Source organism: Astatotilapia calliptera, chromosome 6, assembly GCF_964374335.1.
Source record: "Astatotilapia calliptera chromosome 6, fAstCal68.1, whole genome shotgun sequence".
Classification (NCBI taxonomy): Eukaryota; Metazoa; Chordata; class Actinopteri; order Cichliformes; family Cichlidae; genus Astatotilapia; species Astatotilapia calliptera.
The window spans coordinates 23374054-23398805 of record NC_137427.1 but is presented as its reverse complement, the minus strand read 5'-3'; the positions used below and the strand labels follow the sequence as shown (position 1 = coordinate 23398805).

At 38.2% G+C, this 24752-nt stretch overlaps 2 protein-coding genes across 4 annotated transcripts; one reads left to right on the top strand and one right to left on the bottom strand.

Annotated features, from left to right (window-relative positions):
* Positions 1-426: 426 nt before the first annotated feature.
* On the bottom strand, positions 427-7353 carry ufsp2 (ufm1-specific peptidase 2). 3 transcript variants are annotated; one of them, XR_013909457.1, is made up of 12 exons: positions 7220-7353; positions 6939-7020; positions 5439-5622; positions 4586-4652; positions 4001-4155; positions 3709-3901; positions 3311-3457; positions 3051-3215; positions 2819-2943; positions 2661-2733; positions 1927-2051; positions 427-1831 (listed from the first exon to the last, which is right to left on the bottom strand). XR_013909457.1 is itself a non-coding variant. In XM_026171138.2 (12 exons), the coding sequence occupies exons 1-12, from the start codon at positions 7220-7222 to the stop codon at positions 1745-1747; spliced, it is 1410 nt and encodes a 469-aa protein (XP_026026923.1). In that variant the 5' UTR covers positions 7223-7353; the 3' UTR covers positions 427-1744. The 3 variants fall into 3 exon arrangements, 2 of the variants coding, with proteins under 2 accessions (XP_026026923.1, XP_080158606.1); XM_026171138.2 differs by having other exon boundaries at positions 2661-2737; XM_080302480.1 differs by lacking the exons at positions 6939-7020; positions 7220-7353 and having other exon boundaries at positions 2661-2737; positions 4586-4681; positions 5439-5491.
* Positions 7354-15569: 8216 nt separating this feature from the next.
* gucy1a1 (guanylate cyclase 1 soluble subunit alpha 1) lies at positions 15570-24481 on the top strand. The gene is made up of 8 exons (XM_026171136.2): positions 15570-15967; positions 16244-16311; positions 17085-17173; positions 17279-17994; positions 19283-19768; positions 21575-21718; positions 23395-23549; positions 24196-24481. Exons 1-8 carry the CDS (start codon positions 15728-15730, stop codon positions 24332-24334), a joined length of 2037 nt encoding a protein of 678 aa, XP_026026921.1. The 5' UTR covers positions 15570-15727; the 3' UTR covers positions 24335-24481.
* The last annotated feature ends 271 nt before the right edge of the window (positions 24482-24752 follow it).

Here is a 24752-nt window from a genome sequence, read left to right as displayed (position 1 = left end):
TCACAATTTGTCATGGTTTTACTCTTAATAACATAATTAGACCAAGAAGTGACACACACTAATGAAATGCCGATGTCCTGGGACAATAGCACTCGGGGGGATCTGTTGTATAAACCTGTGACTGGTCACTGTCATATAATTTACATGCCAATGCAGGATGGGTAGAAATGAGGATTGAATAGGGGGGGTTTCTTTATTTGTCCCATACTCAGACAATGAAGGCATAAGTAACTGCAAATTTAGTATGAAAAAGATGAAAAAAGTTAATAAATCTCTGTTTTCTTTGAAAGAAAACCATCCATTTGACTGTGACACCTGGCTAATATTGGAACTTCAGTTACGAAGAAGGACCATTTTCCACAAATAACTTTTTCATTAACCATTTTTTTTTAAACACGAATACCTGCATATCCTACAAACTGAGGGTTAGTTTCAGTGAAATGTATTTTATTCATTAGAAACAGAGTTAATTTCTTTCTGTTTCAACTGTAACTTGTTTCCAAATGAATACAGAATACATATTTGTACAATGTGATGTAAGGTTTGTTCTTTAGTCGTCTTATGTAGGACTACACCAACTAATTATTTATCATATAAATAGTAATATTGTAGCACAGATTCAACAAGGTGCTGGCAACATTCCTGAGAGATTTTGGTTCATATCCTGGAAGTATTGATCAGAAGATTACACTGAGGTCATAAAAGGATGGACATGGTCAGCAGCAATGCTCCCCACACCATTACACCACCATCAGCCTGAACTATTGACATAAGGCAGGATGGAGCCATGATTTCATGCTATTTACACCAAATTCTGACCCTACCATCCAGATGTTGCAGCAGACATCAAACTCTTCAAACTTCTTTTTTCCAATTTTGGTGAGCCTGCATGAATTGTAGTTTCCTGTTCTTAATTGACAAAAGTGGCACCCAGTGTGGTCTTCTGCTGCTGCAATCCACCTGTTTCAAAGTTCAACACATAAAAGATGCTCTTCTGCATATCTTGGTTGTCAACTTAAAGCAGTTTGATCATTCTCTTCTGGCATCAGCAACATACTTTCACTCTGAGAACTGCCACTGACTGGATAATTTCTCTTTTTCAGACCGTTCTCTGTACTTGTCTGGCACTAACAATCATGGCATAAAATCACTTTAATCCCCTTTCCTCCCCATGCTGATGCTCAGTTTGAACTTAAACAGGTCGTCCTGTCCATGTCTACTTGCCAAAATACATTGAGTTGTTGCTATGCAACTTGCTGATTAGATATTTGTATTAACAAGTGGTTAAACAGGTATACCTAATAAAGTGACCAATGAGTGGTTTGCCCGTTATGGCATTTTAGCAAGGACTCCATCTTTCATGGTAGGTTCATATGTCCACCAGGAACAAAAGGCAATGAGAAAACTGTTTAACTGTTTGAAATGAAGTAAGATCAACGTATATAACTGAGCATAATTGATATAATTGATGAGCCTTTGTTATATTAAACCATGTCAAACAATGAAAGCACAGTAAACAACTATTTTCTTATTTCAGTACAAACATTACTTCCAACTGTAGCTGCAAGTTAATCATTTATGCAGGACTCAACCAAAACCAAAGCCTTTTACATACAGTAATAACACATTTTACTTCAGTTTGCAAAAGTTGACACGTGTTCATAAAGAAGGCGAGTTAGAGTGCTCCTCCATATTTCTGAACATGATTCACTGAAATGAGATCCATCTGGCAGGCTGAGGGAGCTCAGATGACCTTCGGCCTCTGAGGCAGACAAAGATTATAATACGCAGTTTGATCCCAAAAGTCAGGTCCTTTCCAGCCACACCAGCCCTGGAAATATAACAGCCACACCAAGATCAGCACAGTGTGTGGGAACCTGCTTTTCAGACTGAGAATTGCTGGCGGTGTGAATGCTTTTCCGTTACCTTGTCTGTGATAACCTGCAAGTCCTCTGCTCCAGTGTAATGAGGATCTAGGATGAGGTAGCGGATCTGCCCTGTGGTCTCACTCCAAGCCACACCCAGGATAGTGTGAGCTAAAACGCCTCCTCCTGCAACACAGAGCAAACAGCAATGTAAGTTTGAACAAGCTTTGTCTATGTTAGCTATCAACAGTACAGGCTTCTGAAAATAGTCAGCTCCCTCCTTTTCCAAATCCATAATCAATAGAATACAATAGAATACAATTCATATTTTTGGGCCAATTAGTAAAATTCTTAAGATGACTGTACGCACAAATCCTGGAAATGATAGCAGGCTCTGGTTTTCTTTGAGTTTTTGTGGTGATGTGACTTTAAAAAAAATGTTTTAATGTTTATATGTGGTGTTTATAGTGAGTTTTATGTTGTCATGCACTGACAGCAAAATTCATGACAAATTTCCACTACTTTGTAATGGAAATGAAGTTTATTGATTATAATGAACTCCCTTCTTTACCAAATCCAAAATCAATAAGCTGCCAATTAAAACAAAACAAACAAAAAAATCCTGGGAATGATAGTGGGCTTCTGCTTCTCTTCGGGTTTTTGCGGTGAGGTAACTTTTCTATATTTGGATAATGAATTATAAAAATAAGGCTTATCATAAAAAATATCAAGAAAACAAAGTTTCTGTGAGGTCATAAAATTAATGTAACTGTAACAGTTTGAAAGTGAGCTCACCAATCATGACTGGAGTTCCTTCAGTGAGGAAGTGGTTGGCCAGTTCTCGGCCTTTGGACGCCAGCTCAGCTCCCTGACTACAGAGAAGGCAGATTAGTTGTCAGATATATTAAAATCATCCACAAACACATAATCATTCACAAGAAATGCAATCCCACCTCACAAACAGGATCTTGGAAGTGAGCCCAAGCAAATGACTCAGAACAGCCTGAACCTCAATGGATCCAATCCACTGACGTGACCCGACGAAGGATGCCTGCTTGTCTCCAACATCCACTAAAGCCTGGAAAGCAGAGAACCAGACAGCTTGGATATGTCTGATAACATTGTAAAAAAAAGAGGAAATGTGGGCATATCTTGTACTCTGATCATATTTTATAGGGCAACTACCTGCTGGATCTCCTTGTGAGTGGGCACAGGCAGCTCTACGTAACCCTGCTGCTGGAACCAAGAGCAGATAGTCTGCAGGGAGCGATAAGCACAGCCCCAGCCATTGTCATCTACACGGTCCTGCATGTAGTGGTGATAGCTGTAGATCCCCTGGACCAAATACACCTTGAGAAAAGAAAAAAAAAAATCTTGCTGTGTTCATCTATTTCTGCAAATGAGCAGAATACTGTTAAGGATTTAAAATAAGTAATTAGATATACCTTTCCATTATCTAGGGTAGGGTGCGTGAGAGCCAGATGAGGGTTTCGGAGATAACCGTCTTTGTAGGGCTCATTGGGAAAGTGGTAAGCGTTGGCTCTTCTGAAGTAAGGCCTGTCATCTGGTAGCTCAAACTGCTGATGCAGCTCCTATTCAGACAAAATAAAGTTTCAAGGAAAGGTCATTCATTCTTTTTGTCCTTTCTTTAAACAAGAAAGCACAAGTTGAACTCATTGGGATTAATATGTCTATGATGATAGAAGTTCAGTCTGCGGTTCTTACTTTACTTTCCCAAAAAGTTGATTCTGTTCATCTGGACGGAGCTCTACATCCAGATGAAGTGAATCAACTTCTTGGGATTTCCTTACCTGGATGATTGAGCACATGTTAAGACACTAACCTTACGTTGTGCTACTAGCTGGCTGTCAGGCACTCCTACTGGATAAACCACAGTCACCAGTCCTTTTGGTTCTGGAAGGAGGAAGTGGACCGGTTCAGGAACAAGTAATGTCATTCCCTTCATGTTCTGAAGAGTCACTTTCTCCATCTCACACAACTGATGAGTTAGTGCCTCAATTAGCTGCTCGCAGGCACTGCAATACCAGAATAAAAAAAACCAAAAAGTAATATTACTGTAAGAGACGAGCTTTGGTTAGTGGTATGAAACCAGATGTTTTGTATAAAAGACATACTCCTTGATTGTATCGCTGCGGCCGGTGCAGACAACACAGTCTAGTGGAAGAGTCACACTCACAAAGTGGGATTTCAGAACTGTTTTGGTGAGGATGGGGGCTGAGAGGGGGCCTGGCTTTGTCACCTCCGTCATCAGACGAAGGTTTATGACACTCTGAAAGGGAATAAGAGTGAATTTATATTCACAGGTAAACGCAAACGCCATAAAGACAACTAGACATAAAAAAAACCGTTATGATGAGAGCTGAAACAATCAGCCAGTGGCATAGGTTCAAGTCGCATCTGCAGTGAACAGCAGGTTGACAAAGACAGAGCATGCCTGGCCTGTGGCAGCAGGACTGAGCCTGCTCTACTGTGTCAGCAGTTTTATCATGTATTGTCACGGTGATATGGACTATTGTGACTAGACTGGATCAAAGCATCACACTGGGCTCAGGAAACAGTGCTATTTTCTCCTTTCTTTCTTTTATAAACAAAAATTGGTCAGATAATTAAAAAAAATCACTGTCAAACTGATTATAGTCTTTAATATGGCTCCATATTATTCACAGAACACAAAATATTGCTGATTATTCGATACGTACCGCCACCGAACTTTTTTTGCTTTTCTTTTTTGATGATTTTTTCCCAGAACTCTCTTGTTCGTCTGCCCTGAAATAAAAAACAAAACAATCCCCCCACCACACACACACACACTTTTCAATATAGCCCAATAAAATACAAAGAAACAGTAATGACAATAAAAGAGGTCCAGAACAATATAGGGAAACACACAAACACACATTTAAAACTATAAACCAAAACAGAGACTAAAACAGATGAGCGCAAATCAAAGTGTCAAACACATGAATGCATTTATTCCTATAAAGTTCGTAGTATGGAGTGCATAAAATGTATTACATGACCACAGATGTCTGAAATTTTACATAATATCTGAAATTTGCTGTGGGTGGCTGCAGCTCAGGGATAGAGTCTACTCTGAAGGTATCTGGTAGTTTGAAACCTGGCTGCTTCAGTCTGCATGCCAAAGTATCCTCGGGCAAGATACTAATACTAAATGTTCTACTTTAGCTTCGCATTTTTTATTTTTTTTACCTTCATCTATTCTGCTTTAGATTTTTTTTTCATCGTGCCACTAAAAGATGCAGATCAATATGTCACTAAAGACTGTATTCCTGTTGGTTAGTTGGTAGCAACAGTTTTAGTGTGTGGTAGTCGTCCTAAAATTTCAGACATTTTTTTTATAATTACATCCCAAATTATCTGTGGTCCACAACTCTGAACATCTCTCACTGTGCAACAAGGGACCACTGTTCATGAGCCACAATCAAAGATATTGTCTCAATTCTTGCATGTCAGTCAGCCTTCTTCTTACAAAATAAGATGAAGAATCTATTCAAGAGAGAAATAATGCACTGTAATAATGTCTGTACTTACTGTATCCATTGATGCATATCTTCACATAGTGTACTTGGAGTTATTTCTTCAGGTGTGGCATAAGCATCTTTGTTTGGCCATATAATAACAGGACTGTCGCTCACTGCCAGAACACAGGATTCAGATTTCACCTGGGAGCGAAGAGTCTCAAACGTTCTCGAGATGACATTTCGCACCAGCTGCTCTGTAAGAAGAAAATAGCGTTTCTCTTTAACATTCCTACAGCGTTAGGGTAATAGATTTGTATGGCTTGAGTTCTGGAATTTGCATTTGACCAGTTACTGCCACTCTGTTATAGAATTTACTGTTTCTAGTACACTAAACGGCTACACATGTATACATTTTACTTTAGTTAACTAAATATCTTCTAAATGAGGACATCCAAAGTAATGTTTGGGGGTTTTGTCTTAGAAGACCATCATTACATCAAGCATGTATATTGAAATTATATTCCTGGTAATGTGGGTAAAGTTTGAAATAGCATTTAGTCTGACTCAATTATAGCAGGAAAAATGAATAGAAAAACTGCATTTTCTATAATCCACACGGGATCAAATATATAGATAGACCCCCACTAATATTTGGTTAAGTGTCACTTAGTGAGTTTCATCGTGGTACCCAACAACAAAATTCTGGCATAATTCTGTCTAGATATTTGACCACTCTTCTTGGCAGAATTGGTAGAGTTCATTTAAACTGGTTGGTTTCCTGGCACGGACGCAGATTTAAAGCATAATCCACAAATTTTCAATAGTCCTTCAGTTGAGCTTGAAGGTACCGATTTTGGAGCAAGGGCTTCTTTCTCAGTCTAAGCTGATGTAAAACTCTCTTCATTGTGGACAGTGACGCTAGTGTTCCAGCAGTTTCTAGTTCATAGGAAGTTTGAGCTCGTTCCTGGGTTGTTCTACCAGACCATGACAAAGTGGCGACATATGTAAATAACATGTAATTATGTACAGTTGTTTGAAGTGATGATTATGGAATCTGCAGTTGTTTAGAAGTGGCTCCATGAGACCTTCTCAGCTTGTGTAAATCTGTAATTCTCATTCTTAGATTTTCATGGAGCTCCTTTGACTTTCACAACTACAAAAAGAAACTACAATTTATTAATCAATCATGATCTCAAATGAGAAGGTAACAGGTTTTAGCCCCGTCAAGTTAAAATACATTTTAGAACCTTAATCTCCATTTATTTAAAAAAAAAAAATGAAATGAGTGTATTTATTTATTTGAACTTCACACAGGGTTTGACTCTGTGTTTAGTAGGAAAAAAACCCCAAATAAATATGCGCACACACACAATTATTATTATTTTTAAGTCTTAAAAATGTGTGCTGTGCTCGGAAGACAGCACTTCCAAGAAATCATTAAAAGCCCCAAAATATCATGACATTCATGCGCGAGCTGAATGGATGCAAACCACTTACCACGACTGTGGATGTTTTAACTTTACGTGTGTGTACATTTAGACATATTGTTAAAAATCGTTTCTGAACACACCATCTGTGCTGTCCAGCTGACATCTGAACTCCAGCAGACCTTTGACACGAAGAACGGTCGCAGTCTCGGAGTCAACAACGACCTGATAGCACACAAAACGACAGAAGTCAGCGGCTGGTTGGGGAAATCATCTGACAACGATTGTAATTACTCTTTTAGCGTTACTGGCTAACTGCTAAGCCACGAACTGAAGAACCCACAAGATAGACTTACTCGTGGGTCTGAACACAGAGGAACACAGACACGACCTCGTTTCGATAACTTAATTTCAGCAACCTTACCATTTTGGAGTTCTCAGCCTAGCAAAGGAACTACACTGTTTATTGTCAGTTGTTTCTAAGCACTGGGGGCTGACATGTCTACTAAAGCAAAAGTTCAACGTGTCTCTGGTTGGGGCTTTCTATTGGGCCACACTGGCTCCGCCCATTTATGGTGCATTTATAGTAACTCGTAAGTTCGGGAACGTTTTCTAGATAGTTTGTCATACACGTCTTCACAATATTTCGTTTTCTTTTATCAGTTTTTTTCCCTTTTAAATTTAAAACGCCTATAAATGTATTGTATATTACCACCTATATCCTCCCGAGAACCGAGGAAAAGTGCATCTTCTAGTTGAACTTTTGTTGTGAAATGTGAATCCCCTGAGATTCACATTTACTGCATGGATTTTTGTAGTTCATCAGATAAGCAATCATATACTCAATAGTTTACAAAAAAATAATAATTAAAAAACCAACACCCAACATTAGTCTATCTACATCTGGGGTAAAATTAGCCAATAAGTAAATAAAGGCACTTATAATCCTCCTCAGTCCTCCCTTAGAGAACGCTAAATCTTGTGCTTAGTCTCTAATGCACACTTTACTCCATCTAATTAGTCTTGCTTCACTGCCCATGTTCCCCTTCTTATGCAACATTTGACACAATGTGTCAATATTCTTCTTATTATTAATTTTGTTGAGATATTTATTTTGTATGGGTGTGTGTGACTGTGTGTGTGTGTGTGTGTGTGTGTGCAGGGGAGGAGGGTATTAAAAACAACAATAAGTGTTTTGTAACACTGTAAGTGCTCACAGTCAGACACACACAAAAAAAGGTTAAAATGTGTTTCTTGGTGCATTGCCAGTTTATCTCAGGATATTCATAAGAGCTATGTGAGTTAAGCCAGAAGTGTAAGTGTAGACAAGGCTTTTGATATTTTAAGTTGCTGTTATGCAGGCTTAAGTCATAAATTGTTCCAAACATCACTGCCAAAGCTCTTCTAGTCAAAGGCAAATAAATTAAATCAGCATCAAGGCTCGGCTTGCAGATAAATCAGATTTACACCCTCTGATTTATAAAATATAAAGGACAACTCTTCAGCCTAAGAATTATAAATTACAAGAATATCTGTAAAAAGGAGGATCTACTGAAAAAATATTCCCATTACAGACCTTTTCCACCCCATTTTAAATTGTATTAGCTATTCTTAGCTGCTATGTCAAAGTCAAATAGCACAAATACCACATGCCAGGAAGTGGGGTTGAAAATGAGGACAGTTTCAGGTCACTGATGTTTTGTCCTAACAATGCCTCTGGATAAAATCAAGTTTGTTAGGATTACTGGAAAACAGAGATGAAATGGTTCCTCTTGTACACGCATGCAAAGTCAGTTGTCTGAATCTAACAGAGTGTCAGATAAAATAAAATAAACACACCTAACAGGTGCAGTGTAGGGAAAAGGTATTTGCCCCCTAACTTATTTCAATTTCACTAGCAACACTCACGTTACTTTGGTTACTGTTGACTAAAGAAATTACTTAGTTAGAGCCTGTCTGACGGAGTGAAGTCGACTAATAGATCTCTAAAGGCAGCACATCATGACAGAAACAGCTGAGAAGCAAAATCAGTCACATCTATTGGTCTGGGAAGACTTTCAAAGCCATTGTAACTCTTTGGGATTCCAGTGAACTTATGGTGAGAGCTGAAAACTCTGCTGACCAAAAGAAACACAAAGGCTCGACTCACATTTGCCAAAAAACAATATTTTCAGGATCCCCAAGACATTTTGGAAAACAGTCTGTGCACTGACGAGACAGAGGCTGAACTTTTTGGAAGGTTTGAGTTACATGTGCATAAAATTAATAGCATTTCATAAAACGAACATCACACCGACAGTCAAACATGGTGCTGGACCTTAAACAGGCCATTTATGCTTGAAAACCTTCCAGTGTGGTCAAAATAAAACAATTCTGCAAAGAAGAGAGAAAGTAATGACTTTTTTCCACACAGAGCCAGGTAGGTTTGGATAACTTTTTTCTCTAAATGAACAAAACATTTTGCATTTTGTAAATGTTATCTTTGTCTAATATTAAGATTTATTTTATCTAAAACATTTATAGAATATTCAATATTTCTTCAATATATACACTAAAGTGCTGGAACACAACATTACCACAGTATTGTACTCCAAGTATCTACATTATTAAACAATTCTTTGTGCCTAAATGTGGCAATCTGCTCCAGGATGTTCCCTCTTATCAAACTGAGTCCGGCAGCAGCAGCATGCATTGTAACAGTGTGAAGTCATGACTCTTGAGTTCCCGTGGACTTAGTGTGCTGAGGAAGATTTGTGATGAGATTAACTATCTCCCTTTGTATCATAAACAGAGCATTAAGATCTTTTCAGTTATATGCTATAAATATTAGAGTGTGAGCGAGGAATGATTATATGGCAAGAACTCACATTACAAATGCACATTCATCATATGTCCATAGGCAGAGTTTATCTTTGGAGCCTTTTATTTATGTGAAAAGTGGCAGATGTGCTGGGATGTAAAAAACAAAACAAAAAACCCCAACTTCAATATATATAAAGAATTTTTGTGCAGCTGTGATGAAACATATAACTATTTTCAGGGTAGCCCATTTTGGCTTTCTAATGAGAGTTATATAAAAGCATTTCAGTATCAGCAGTGTGATTATTTTCTTGCTCCTTTTGCCGAGTGGCTGGTGATTGTAGACAAGCCATGAAGGTTCAAAGCTACATTTTTACAAAATAGAAGCGCAAATCTGTCTTGCACACCTATGTGAGCAACGACAGAGTGGAAAATTGATGTTATATGATAAAAAAACAAAACAAAACAATTGTAAAACATCCACTAGCTTCAGATTAATGTTGGAATCACTTGTACCAAATAGCCACTGAACGTAGATTAGGGAGGTTTTAATGACCACTTTGAACAAGAGGAATGATTACCGCAAGAATCTCATGTTTCAGTGCTTCTATGAGAACTTGGTAGTTATTTTAAGGCCCACTTTAGAAAAAATACTTTAAGTAATCTTAAAGCCTCACAAGATACTTTTTTTCAAGTAATGTCAAGAAGAGAAACATCTGGATCATGTTATGCTCAGAGGTCTCACAGATGAAAGAAGTAGCTTTTGGCATCTGTGTGCTCTCTCAGAGCTGAAAGATTAATCTAGTTCATGAAAATCTTCTAATTTGTCTATATCAGGCAATGTAAGCAGTATACAGTAAATACTTTATGTAACTATAATTACATTTTCCTGCCTGCCTTTAGATTATCCAGCCATTAAAGCCACTATTTGAGTTTCTTTCCCAAATGCCATCAGATAATGTCAGAAATAATTTGAGCATTGCAGTTTCACTCTGCTCTCAAACATTTGTCACCTGCATGGAACTAAAGTCCAAACAGTTATAAAGAATATTATATCTTATTGGCTTTCCTACAAATGTTAGGGAATGCCAGGGGTAATTAAAAACAACAAGTAGAAGAGAGCATTGCATGAAAACCTCCTTTTGCTGCAGGATATCAAATGAGCTTAGCTTCACTTGATTGGTCTCCTATTGAGGCATGAGGTCTGCACACTGGTCCTAGTCATTCCTCAACACTAAGAGGCTCACCACAGGGCACCATCTGAGGGACGAATAGAGGCAGGCAACAGACGAGGAAAAGGAAAGCATACTTTTCTGTTCCTTATGCTGCATTAAAAAAAAAGTACATATATATAAATAATTTAATCACAAATATTATATTTATGGATTTCCACTTCATGCTGTGTCCCAGAAATTATGATATTTGTTTAACTTGTCAACATAATGAGGCCAATAATAAAATAAAACACAATTTATCAGTAGAATATTCCAGTATATTAGCTTATTCATTCAGTCACATAAATGGATTTCCCTTTACAGATTTCTCTATATTTATGCTTTGCCTGAATGTACTTGGATCAGCTGGATGTTATGTTTATGTCTCCAAACATGGCTGTTCCCAAAAAGGATGCTGCAGAGTGCCCTCTTGTGGACAAACTGTGTAGCATCAACTCTTATAATATGGTTGAAGGGTGTTTCTCCCATCTCTTCTTTACTCTTTAGAATTTTTCATTTATTCCCTGTTATAAATTATACTGATACATGAGCAAATAGCTAATATCTGGTGTAAATACTGGCTTACCAATAATCAGCTGGGCTTCAATATGCAGTAAGGCTGAAATGTAATTATTCTGCCTAATGGCTTTCACATTTGCTGCTATTACAGTTTGCTGATAAAATGTTTCTTATTTCCACTTCTATGACTTCAGGCTTTAACGGTGTAGCCATAGATGGAAATATTGGAGGATTTCATGCACGGAAACCAGATTCCACAGAATGGAGGAGCTGGACTTTCTTCCCTCTTTTTCCAACCTCTTCTAGGTATTTTATTTTATTCTATTAACTGATATCCTAATGACATCATAGAGCTCTGCATGAGCTCTCTCTCCACCTTCCTCAAATTTCTAGCACAGACAACCAGAAGTAGCTGTGAGATCAATCTCGGTTCAGTCCTGTGATCATTGAGAGGATGAATGAGATGTTGAAGATATCATGTCATCTCTTATTAGCACCTCTTCTTTCTCTGAATTTGGATCCTTAATCATAACAACTGCACTTAGACGGAGAACCATTTTCCACTTTCCCCTGTCGCCAAGGTGTTACTTGAGAACAAACAGAGCGAGAAACAGACCTGCCTGCTGTGTCAGTCAGCACTTCTCATTTTATCTGAAAGATGTGTTGAAACCTGGTGGTTACTCCCTCAGTGCAAACATGGCTCCTCTGAAAGAACACACTGATAAGACACAGAGTAAAACAAAGCCGAGATTAACACTGAAACTTTTCAGCCAGTCATGACAAAGATGTTTGTTCATGCCAGCGCAGCTGGTGCTCTCTCCACTGGGTCCTGGTGAGAGGCAGCAGCAGCTGTTACCTCTGAGGTAGCAGATGGGTCACTAAGACCTGGGGAAAAAGATCTGCTTCAAGATATTGCCCTCCAACCCCATATCAGTGCTCCGAGAGGCAAATGCAAACGAGCAAGTCACTGGCTGGATAGCTGTGATAGAGGCTATATTATTAACTTAAAGTGAATTAGAAGTCGTTGCTCTGGACTTGTTGTAAAGCATGATCTTGTTTCAAGCTAAAAATGTCTGAAAAAAAAATCACACAAACGCTGCTACATGTTAAAAATATTATTCAATTGGTCTCCATTAGAGCTGCTTTTAAGTAAATTTGCTTGAAAGGGGGGGGGGGGGGGGAGTGTTTGAAATGTTAGCTAACTTTTGTGAGCCAGCCTTTGAATGGAGTGGTTTTACTCACCTCAAAGCAGTTTTACACAACAAGCTTTAACAACAGCAACTTTAACAAAAAGTCTTTCCCAAAATATCTTCATCATGAAGATGGAGGAGCTTGGGATAAAACAAACCAAAACAAAATTAGGAAATGAGCCACATCCTGAGTCTTGTGGCTCAGGAGGCTTATTCATCAGAACCCCACAACTGGGTGCAATAATTTTAAGTTAAAAGTCATTGAAAGTCTTTAGAAACTCCAAATGTAATTAAAAGATTTGGTTCTCTTTCTTAAATCATATCTATAGGGGTCGAAAGGGTCAGAAAGCCATCATTCTTAAGAAGTGTACATTACAGCACCAAGAGACCAACACCTACAGTAGTTTTAAAGATAGTCTGCACAGTTAGGACTGTGTGGTTTCAAAATGTTTTATCTCATTCGTGAATAAATTCACAATCAATGTTTGGGTCTGTGTTAAATGACAGGTTTTGTTGTATTCATGACCAAGATTGGGTGATTTTTTTTTTACGACTACAGGAGCACGTTCAGTAAAAGAAATCATTCCCACCTGTGGCCGTCAAACTCATGGCTCCTCCCCATGACTAATCATGATTACAGACTGAAACCTGGATTATTCCACTTTCCATTTTCTTTTATATGAAGAACATAACTTTAATTAACTTCGGAGTATTGATTTAATATATTTTAATTTTTTTTTTTAATAAATATTTATTCTATTTTTCTGCATTTCATATTGTGATTTTGTTTGTGTAAAATAACTAAAGTCAATTGATTTATTTTAAAAAGGCAAATAATGATATTTCTATTCATTAGCACCTTTCTGTATTGACTGGTAGTAGATGCTACAACGTTAAACAGATTGACTTTATTTGGTATTAATATTATTTAACCTTTACACAAGCATGATACTGCGATTCTTGAGATTAAGAGACACCTATACACATAGCAAAAATCCACAAAGTGCATTAAGTATACCAAATATGCAATAGATAAAGAGGAACATACTCAAATCTGTCAACTTCAGTGGCAGTAAAGCCTAAAACATCAGTAAAAGTGATTGTCCAGTGGTATTAATGGCACTGATTTGCACTGAAGCTGCTTTCAGGTTAGTTAAAATCATCTTAAAATTCATTGACTTTCACTGAATTTATTTTTATTTTTATTTATTTTATTTATTTATTTTACTGCATGGCCAGATGTAGCTAATAAGCCACTATCTGCCTGTATCACTAACTTTAGCCTTCCTTCAGAGCATCCATGCTCTTGTCATTTCAGTTAAAGTACCATGAAACTGTCACATGTAACATAACTTGCACATTTTAAATGAGTAGCTTTTTTTTAAAATTTCTCCCCCCCCCCCCCCCCCCCCCCCTTAGGTTGAACTGTTAAATTAATTACTCTAGTGGGGCGCCCACCCTGGGGCCTGATGAAAGGGTTCCTCCTTTAATCTCTAACCTATAAACCTTTTGTTTTATATGGTAGCAACATCTTTGGTCTTGACCTTAAAAGAAGATCAGGGTTATATAAGAGAGAGTCCCTGTGAGAAACAAGAAAAGTCCCATGTGACAATACTATTCATTATTTAAACTCTCGAAATTGATTTATGGTGTTGTAGTGAAATTGCTTGCTTTTCAGACCAAACATGGCCAACAAGCACGAGTTTAGCCTTGTCATAGCCAACAAAATCTATTTTTTTCCACAATTTTTTTTTATAAATGATCATCTAACATGTCCAATCCTTTCTGCGCCTTTCCCCGACCTTCAGTAGAACAGACCTAATTCAACTCACACAGGGTAACATCTTCTGTGGAAATGTGATCTCATGTTGCTCAGACTTCATATATTTACAAGACTGAAGCACATTTGTGTTTTTGTAAATGTGCCACTGTTAGACAGCTGCTTCATGAAACCCTTGAGTTATCTGTGGTTGATGTAGCCTCGAGCAGAGATGAGGAGGACTCACTTGTTTTTAACATTAGTCCCTTTCAGCCAAACTGGATGCAATGGCATCAGTTAAGTTATCTGTACAGCTTTATAAAACGTGTATAGGCATGGGTGTGAGTTAAACAAGTTGGGGACCATCTTTAAATCATTGTGCTGCTCATAAAGCATGTAGAAATACTGCTTTTCATACAGTCTTCCGCTTAAATGAACTTTTGGTTCAATAGTTTGTGTAACGATTGCAAGTTGCGGCACCACAAATTGTTTAAGACTTAAGACCCTGTAAGAGTTGCAGTAGTGACATTCACTCTGTCAAAACAGATCAATCGGAAATTTACTGCCCAAAATGTAGAAATGTTTTTAAAGCACTGTTCGTGAATCAAACTTCAATTCCCTTCATGTATCTGACAAGAAAGCTTTGGAAAGTGTTCTCGGTGAGGAAAGCTTTAATGCGCTGATCCTGATCATGACTTATTTATTTATAATTTTATGTTGGATAGAAAGTTATTCAAACAATTAATTTGTCCAACAGCTGTAAGTTACAAAACGCTTAGGAAGGCTTAAGTCGTTGGTTTGAAAAGACAGGACAATTGGCTGCATTGGCCTGATCTTTCTCATAATTACAGTACAGCTGATCGTTCGTACAGGAAATACTGGTGAGATTCTGGAATGAATTAAACATGTGCAGATAACATGAGTGACAAATACATTATTAGAGTAAGCCATGCGAGATTTGTAATGCCAAATAAGATAATAAATGTAAAATGAACACCTTTCAGCGCAGAGCGGGGATATAACAGAAGTGTGGTTAACCTTATACGTTACTAGTTTTATTTGATGGTTCCCTGTCGGGCTAAAGTGAAAAAATTTTTTTTGCATGCGACGAGTCGTCTGGAAATAATTTCTCATTGCTGATAGGTTGCTTGGCTACACCATCCCCACTTGCGCATGGATTGGCTTAGTGCTCTTGCCCCCCTCTAGTTCCTCATTGGCTTTTGGTAATGATAGTTCCCTGCCATCATTTGCCCATGCTGTTTTCAATAAATATTGTATGTGGTCTCTGGCTTTGGTGCTGATCATGTGAATCGTCGGGTTGAGAGGAGGAAGGTATCCCGATGAGCACATCAGATGATGGAATTTCCCCCAGAGACCACAACTGCTCGTCCACAACTGTCTCCCTCCGAAATTAGATAAGAGAGAAGCGCCAGGAGGTTACAGCCGGGAAGATGTTCTGCGCCAAGCTGAAAGAGCTGAAGATATCCGGAGAGTGTCCGTTCTCTGCCAGCGCCAAAAATAATGAGCTCGGAGACTTTGAGGAGCGCTCAACTGAGACGGCGGATTTATTGCCTGTTTCCAAGGACGTGCACGGAAAAACAGGTGAGGGTGTACCTCGAAAGAAGACAAGCAGAGCCAAAGTTAACCTGCATACACTTGGGGATAGCATCCGAAAACTGGCATGTCCCGAGGTGAGTTATAAATGCATTTCTTATTCACCTCATGTATCTTCTGCAGTGTTTTACTTAGACCTGTGAAAAAACACAACTATTACTGCATTTATCGCATCTATTTTTATTTATTTATTTATTTATTTTTGCCTTAAAGCACAGACACCATGCCCCTGTGTCCGCTTGAGACAATGAAACAGATAAATCTTATGCTATAAATATTAGAGCCTCTGTAATTGACGTTTAAGTATTCCCAGACGCTGACCTTTAACTTGCTTTGGGCACTCTGTGATACAGTTTCAAAGGCTGCACACTGCCCTCCAACGAATGATGACACTATCAGATCACAGCAGGGACTCTGAAAGGTAACTGGTGTTTTTAATTTCAGCTGCCACCAACACATCAATAAAAACACTGCTCATCCTATCAGCTGCAGTCTGTGAATTATAGGTCTAGCCCACAACTTTCACCACAGCGTGTATTCCTCATGATAAAAATAGTGAGGGTGGGATGTGTGATTTGTTACAAAATATCTTCTGGCACTCTCACTACTAGACTGATACAAGGAGTTGTGACACAGACTCCGGCTGCTATGGATACCTGGAGAAAAAGAGAAAACCCTCCCAAATGAAGGGCACATTAGACTGCTATGGAAAATATCACATGCGCAGTGACATTAATGCGTAGTTTTCACAGTAGGGTCATGGTCTGATGAGGAGCTAAAACGATTAGTGTATTAACCAATTAGCTGAAAATTAATTTGGAACTATTTTTGGTGATGTTTTCCCTCATTTTTAATGCATGTGTACCGATTGTTACCTTGCCGCAGCCTCTCAAATGCAAGGTTTTGCAGTCTTTGTGGTCACATGTCATATATGTGGATATAGAAATATAAATATGGAAAAAAAAATCTTTGGCTGTTTGTTCAGACAAAAAAGCACATAGAAAAATGCCACCTAGGAAGTTATAGCAGACATTTTCCATTTTGTCTGGGATGTTACAGACAGATGAAAAGGAAAATCAATGGTTAAAATGATCTTGTGGACAATTCCAGCCGATGTCTGCTGTATCTCAGTGACTGTCTACTGAAAGTGTGTTTTTAATGTGTGTCTGACTTTGATATTTGTTGACTTTCCAGTCTAGCAATTTCCTGTTCACATCACCAGAGCTGTAGCAGTGAACCAGAGCATTTATTAGAGATGATGAACATTCATTCTGTCAAAACAGGTAAAGACAAATCGGAATCTTATTGGCCAAAACATGCTAATGTTTTAGGGGGGTTTTAAGCACTGATTGTGAATTAGATCCCTATCCTCTTCATGTATCTAACAGGAATCCCGATAGAAGCTTTGAAAATTGCTCTTGGTGAGGAGATTTTTAATATGTGTTACGAAGAGGACAGCCACATTTTGACGGTGGTGGGGGGAGCGCTCCACGACTTCCTCAACAGCTTCAATGTCTTGTTGAAACAGAGCAGCATGCTGCCCAACCCGGATAGACGAGATTGTGTAAACGAACCTTCGGTACTCTGCTTAGACAAAGATCCGGGCCTGCTTACTGTCTATTTCTTCAACCCTTGCACCACCACTGAGCTCTTTTTCCCAGGAGTCATCAAAGCTGCTGCCCGCCTGTTGTACAACACCACTGTGGATGTGGTGATGGACCTCCAACATGGCAGAGACACCATCTTGCAATCCAGTCCACAGCCCAGCCTCCTGTACACAGTTGTAGTTAAAGATACAAAAAATCTGAGCCCCAGTCCGTTGCGGGCTACCTCAGCTGGGACCCTTCCTACCTCTCTCTTTTCCACTATCTTCCCTTTCCATCTGATACTTGACCAGGATCTGGTTCTGGTGCAAGTAGGACACGGGCTCAGGAAAAGACTGATCAGGAAGGATGGACTCAGACGGTTTAGTACCTTCCAAGACCACTTCTCTATTGTGTCCCCCCAGATCAAATGTACCTTTCAGGGTATCCTCACTATGCTAAATGCACAGTTTATCATTCGGATAAAGCATGGAGTTGCCACCACAGATAACACAGGAAAGGTACGTTGATACATCTGTGAAATTCCTTGAAAAGTGACTAGAGAGACTAGAGAGGCTGAAAACATTTTCCCATCATCACCTACATGTTTAAGGAACTTGGGTAGAAGAGGGGGAAAATGGGCTGCTTATAAGCATCGTAGCTTATTAGTGGTGTACTTGGGTGCACTCGGCCTGAGGTAGAGATCAACATTATACCCCCAGTGGAGATCAGAAGGAAATGTCAAACCATTTTATCCATCAAAGCCACAGCCATGCTCATGCTATTTTTGTAAGGGTGCACAGCCATCAGTTGCAATGAGAGGTACTGGCGAGTAAATGTTGCATGCTATAATGAAACTTATTCAAAGATGCTTCCACTTAATACCATGTGGCACTTGTCCTCCAGTGGTAGATTTACAGCTAGTGAACAGGGTCCAATTAAAACAGGTAGAAATCAGCAAATGGGCGAGCCAGCAAGTTTCACAGTCTCTTGCATCTTGGGTCAGCAATTTGATACTTATATTCCAGTCAGCAGAGATAGCACATTAACATAACTTGAATTATCTGATACGTTAAAAAAAGGAAAAACGGCCCACTCCTATGGCTCCACAAATCAAATTTTCATGTTCATTTATTCTAACAAATATTTAATAATTTATAGTAGAGAGAATATAAACATGAGAAATCAAAAGCATTCAGTGTCATTGTTGCGAAAGCTGTCTGTCTATGAAAAATAAAGAATAAGCTGTCAAAAATTTTAGCTATTTTCAGACAAAATGAATGAAATCGGAAAATTGTTGAGAAGACGATGTCAGATCTCTTCAAAGGCAAACAAACAAAAACACACAAACCAAAGGCTTGCAACGGTTTTTATTTAAACAACCCACATTTTTATCTCTTGAAGTCTTGACTGTGAGACAGATTGACCAATTGACCGGCTTACATTCCCTACATAAATAAATCTTTCAGCTTTGTTTAAAACTGTGGCTAATTGCAGCTGTATGCAGCTGTCATTTTATTTTACTGGAATATTTACATCTCTTGAGGGAATTAATTGTGTATACATTTGAAAAAACTGCTTCCATGGATAAAAACACCCCCCACAGCATATATATATATATATATATATATATATATATATATATATATATATATATATATATATGTATGTACTTTTTTTTAAAAAGAAAAAAAGGCATCCTACAGTACAAATGCACAGAATATTTGAGCTGTAAGGATCTCATAGCTTTTAATAACAATTTTGTTAAAAATTTCTAAATGTTTCTCATCATTTTCCTTTTCCTTTTAGCACATGGACCTTAAAGGTCAGATGATTTACGTTTCAGAGTCAAACGCCATCTTGTTCTTGGGATCGCCATGCGTGGACAAGCTGGAGGAGCTGACAGGTCGCGGCCTCTATCTGTCAGACATCCCTATTCATAACGCTCTCCGTGATGTAGTCCTGGTTGGCGAGCAGGCCAAAGCACAGGATGGTTTGAAGAAGCGGTTGGGGAAGGCCAAGGCAGCCTTGGAGCATGCACATCAAGCTCTGGAGGAGGAAAAGAAGAAAACAGTGGATCTCCTCTTCTCGATCTTTCCCGGCACTGTGGCACAGCAGCTGTGGCAGGGTGAAACCGTCCAAGCCAAGAAGTTTGACCATGTTACGATGCTCTTCTCTGATATTGTGGGCTTCACGGCTGTTTGCTCAATCTGTACGCCCATGCAAGTGATCACCATGCTCAATGAGCTATACACCAGGTTTGACCACCAATGTGGAGAGCTTGATGTGTATAAGGTAGGTTAATATATATTGCTGAGCTGAGCTTTTTTTTATTTTTTTTATTTTTTACAGTGAACATTCACACATGCTTTCATGTCTACACTGCACAAATGTTGGGAAACCACTCAGGTGTTAACAATGCTGGATCATTGTCAAGCTTTCAAATTTGTTATGGAACAGTAAGTGACATGGTACAACATTAAGCAAGACTCAACATCAAGATTGAACATCCTAGGATTTTTGCAGTTTATTAGAAAGTCATTTTGCTGGCAAAAATTTCAGACTTATAGATAGGTGACTTCTTTCTTTATGAATAGCCACAACAACAATCGTTATTTTATTAATACATTTGTTGGTTCATTAATTTTTATGTAAGTACACTCGATCTTGCTAGGAATGTAAGTGTGCAAGTCAGTTGTAAGTACTCCGTTTCTGTCTTTTGTAAATCATTAAAATCCTTTTCTTAACTCCCACGTAAATTAAGGTGGACATTACCTGTGTGTCCCGCATGACCACACAGCCGTGCCTGCAGCTTGAATAACTTAGATATAATTATACACTAAAATAATATACACATACTATACACACAAAACTCATGGACAAAGAACTGCCCCTGTAACCCATTTGGTAGAAGAAGAGCCTGCTGAAGCTCTTTCTGCAACATCCCGGGCCACCAGGACAAGTATAATATACATACATTTATATATAAATATATGTGTATATATATATGAATAGGAGGTTACAAATGCATTAAATGCTTTCACAACATTTTGAACAAAGTAATACCATTTTGTGTACAAAGGACTGTAACTCAACCAGCTAGCCAAGTGTCTTGCATAGGCTGCTAATCTGCAGGGAGGCTGGATAATGTAATCAAACTGTCGTGGAAGCATAACAGAGAGAGGAGCGCGTTTGACAAATATCTCGTAAAACGCTAGGAAGTCAGAGGTTCCTTGAGGACCCTGTTTCCACTCCACATGTGTGAGCCTAAAAATAGTTTTACTTTGTTCCAGCCACATAGCAGCTGAGTGCTCTCCAGTTCAGATTTGCACAGAATAGAAGAAGAAAGGGGAAAAAAGATTGACTTTTTAATAAAGTACTACAGTATTACAGTTTAAGTTTTATTACACTTACTTGTCTTCTGCTGCACGATGGAGGCAAATTGTTGCAGACTGTTTGGTGAATATCCACTTTACATTTATCACTCTGTCTAAGGTTCGTTCCCTTCATGTCAAATGTATTCTTAACAGTTAAATATCATAGTCTCAGATTAAAAAAACACATAGGGTCCATATTTTCATGTGATCACACCAGCCACAACATCATTAACCAAGCTTCAAGAATATCACATTTATATATCAGATGAAGATAGCTCATATTGGAAGACTTACTAATGCTTTGGAAATGAAAATAAAGGACTGATGAGTAAAGTAAGGGTGGGCTACTTCTGCTACGTCTAACCCATTGTTCATGTGTCAGACCACACACATCTTTAAAGTTTAAAACTACACACCTAAACACATTCACAGCTATCACATAACTATTGCTTTAACAAAACGTGCCTGCTTACACATAGATAAACACACACGCACACACGCGCGCGTGCACACACACACACACACACACACACACTGCTACTGCTACAATATTAATATGCACCAATGTCACGGCTCATAGCTTAAACGTGGTGTGCCACTTTAAATGCAGCAATAAAGCCCTTGACATTGAGTAGGAGAAGACATAAAAAGCTCCTGAAACAATGTATGCCGTTTTATATTTGTCTTTGTAGAAATAATTTTAACAATCTTCCGCTTTATTCAGGTGGAGACCATTGGTGATGCATACTGTGTAGCTGGTGGCTTGCACAGGGAGAGTGACACTCATGCTGTTCAAATTGCACTCATGGCTTTAAAGATGATGGAGCTTTCAAATGGAGTTATGACGCCAACGGGAGAACCAATACAGGTGAGGGCCAAGCACTAATTACTGTACAATTCTTTATTCAGTCAGATTATGTAACTTCCAACAGTGTCCGAGTGTTTTTATTTGGAGAGTTTTAAGAACAAGAAAAAGAGAACTATCACTACATTGTTGTTGTTACAAAATGTTGTTTATTATAATTTGAATATAAAGCAGATAATGATTTCACACAATAAGTAACGCTTTAATGGCTTCCTGCACTTTAAACTGTTGTCACTATTATTGGTGGCTTTCCAGTTATTGTCCTTATCTGCAGAGAACTTGGCACAATTAACGAACGATGACGTTGACAGCCACTACTGTCACTGTATCAGTGAGTCAGACAATTTTGGGGTTTTTTCAACATGAGTCTAACCTATCAAAACAAGAATGTGAATCACAAAAGCAGAGTGTAACATCTTTAATAATTAGGTGACACTATCTAATCAGAGTACAAATCATAATGTTTCACCAACATCTGACTCAGGATGATTTAATTGTGTGTCTCTGTGTCTCTCTTGACTGCTGGTTGCTCTTAGTAGCAGTTCACACAAAACTTATCTTCTGTTAAGAAATGCTGATTCACGCACTCTACAGAAGAAGTTTATGTATGAAGCTAGCTTGATTTCTATAACAGAGAAGTGTATTCAGAGTAATGTATTTCTATATAGTGTGTAAATGCATTATTAATTTAATAGCCTCACATTTCAGCTATTTGGTTGCATATTAAATTATGAAAGAATTAACTGTGAATTATTCATCCTTAACTGATTAGCTCTATTGACCTTGAACTAAAAACCTAAATAGATACATATCTTGATCGAATGGCATTGATTCAAGATTCATTCTGCATTAATTTATGTATTAAATGTCAGAAATAAAATAAGTTAAACATTACTTAATTTGTACTCTTCATAAGATGTTACAAACTGCGCAGCACATTACAGCACAGAATTTATTACACAGAAAGAATTGTATTCATAAAAGTGAACTGTCTTAGATATTTGACTAAATACTCTGATATGTAATCATGCATGTCTGATGATGATAAAACTATGTGGTGTTTTTGCCTTAAAAAGTCCTAATTGGCCTAACAGCTGTCAGAATCAGCCAAACCAAATATGTGCAAAGTCATGTCATTAACTTCCACGAATGCCAGAAATGCCATTCTGGATGTTTCCTCAGTGGTTACTTGGGAAGGTTTTCATCCCTCTGAAAACACCAAAACGTTATTCTGTAGCAAAATTATACCCATACAATATTGAGAAAATGTTATGCTGAGGAATTAGATTTTGTTTCTAATATATGAAAATATAAAAAAAAATTAAAAAATTAAAAAATAAATAAAAAATTATATATATATATATATATATATATATATATATATATATATATATATATATATATATATATATATATATATATATATATATATATATATATATATATACACACACACACCAATATTTGTAAATCTCACTTTTCCCAAAATTAAAATTACATCGGTTTCTTGGCAGGTCTCTGCATTTGTTACTGTATTCAGATGTTACTTTCACCATAGGTGATGAGTATGGCAGCATGAGAATGAAGGCAGGAATGGGTGTCATCGTGCACACGACTGCGTGCATGTGTAAGGCAAGACAAGCTGAAACTTGAACTAAAACATCTCATTTTCTTCCTAGATGCGTATCGGCCTCCACACCGGTTCAGTACTTGCTGGTGTAGTTGGGGTTAAGATGCCTCGCTACTGCCTTTTTGGGAACAATGTCACATTGGCCAACAAGTTTGAATCATGCAGCCAACCTAGAAAAATCAACATCAGCCCCACAACCCACAGGTGATATAACTCTGCAACTTGGGAACAAGAAAAGTAGCTCATAGTCACATGTCACTGTCTCAAAACATATAATCTGAAAAGCTTTGCAGGTTCAAGTTAGTCCATCCCAAAAGGAGATATAATCTCCCATTGAAAATGCTACCCTTTAACTGCTTGAAGTGTCCTGTTTATCATCCAGACAGTTCTGCTGTGACTTATCTACATTGTCAGGTAACACAATGACAATTACCCCCTACAGACAGACCCACAAATAAAAAGACTGACTTGCTACCTAGCTGGCAGCTCTTACGGGGCCACGCTGCTACTTATAGACTTATGAAAGGTGACCACTGCCTCATTTTTATGAGACAGACTGACCAATCAGAGCAGACTAGCTATTACTGGAACTAAAGAAAAGCCTTTCAGAACAGAACAATAACTGTTCAAAGTAAACCTATTCAGGCAGAACCCCCCAAATAAAATTGCATACCTCTCTTTCTGCACAGTATAATTTGTTTCCACAAGTGGTTGTTGCAGATAACAAAAAACCCAAAGTGCTCTTGACAGGAAACTTAACATTTGGATGAGCACTGTGTTTCCTCTTGTGTCAAATAATTCGCCACGTTGTTTTGAGATCCATCTTTTATCTGTGCGCTCTTTGTCCCAGATTGCTGAAGGGTCGCCCAGAGTTCGTGTTTGTTCCCAGGAGCAGACAGGAGCTTCCGGCCAACTTTCCAGACGACATCCCTGGAGTTTGTTACTTTTTGGAGGCGTCTGTCAAAACTTCAAAACTGAATATGAAATGAAGTCATGTGACAGATCCCAAAAACGTTAGCTATGGAGTAATATAAACCTATCTAGTGAACACAGTGCAACAACCTTGTATATCTTGGTTTTGGTTGAGTTGATGTCGATGATAGTGTCTTCGAGTCAAACTCTTGCAGTTGCTTAATTACAGAGATGTCAGTTTACTGTCAAACATGAGTCTTGTCTCTGTACAATTATCCATTTGTACAGTTGTTGTAGAAACTTACTTCATCTTTCTTCCAGAATGAGTCATCTGCGCAAACTGATATGATATAAAAGCAGCTTTCATTTCTAGCTCCTGCCAGAGATATAGAAGTGCTGTCAAGAGAGGACTTTGGGACTGTTGTTCTAAGACTGTTGACTGTAAAAAATAGTATAAAATGTATAGTAAATGCACCAAAAAGCATACAAATTTTT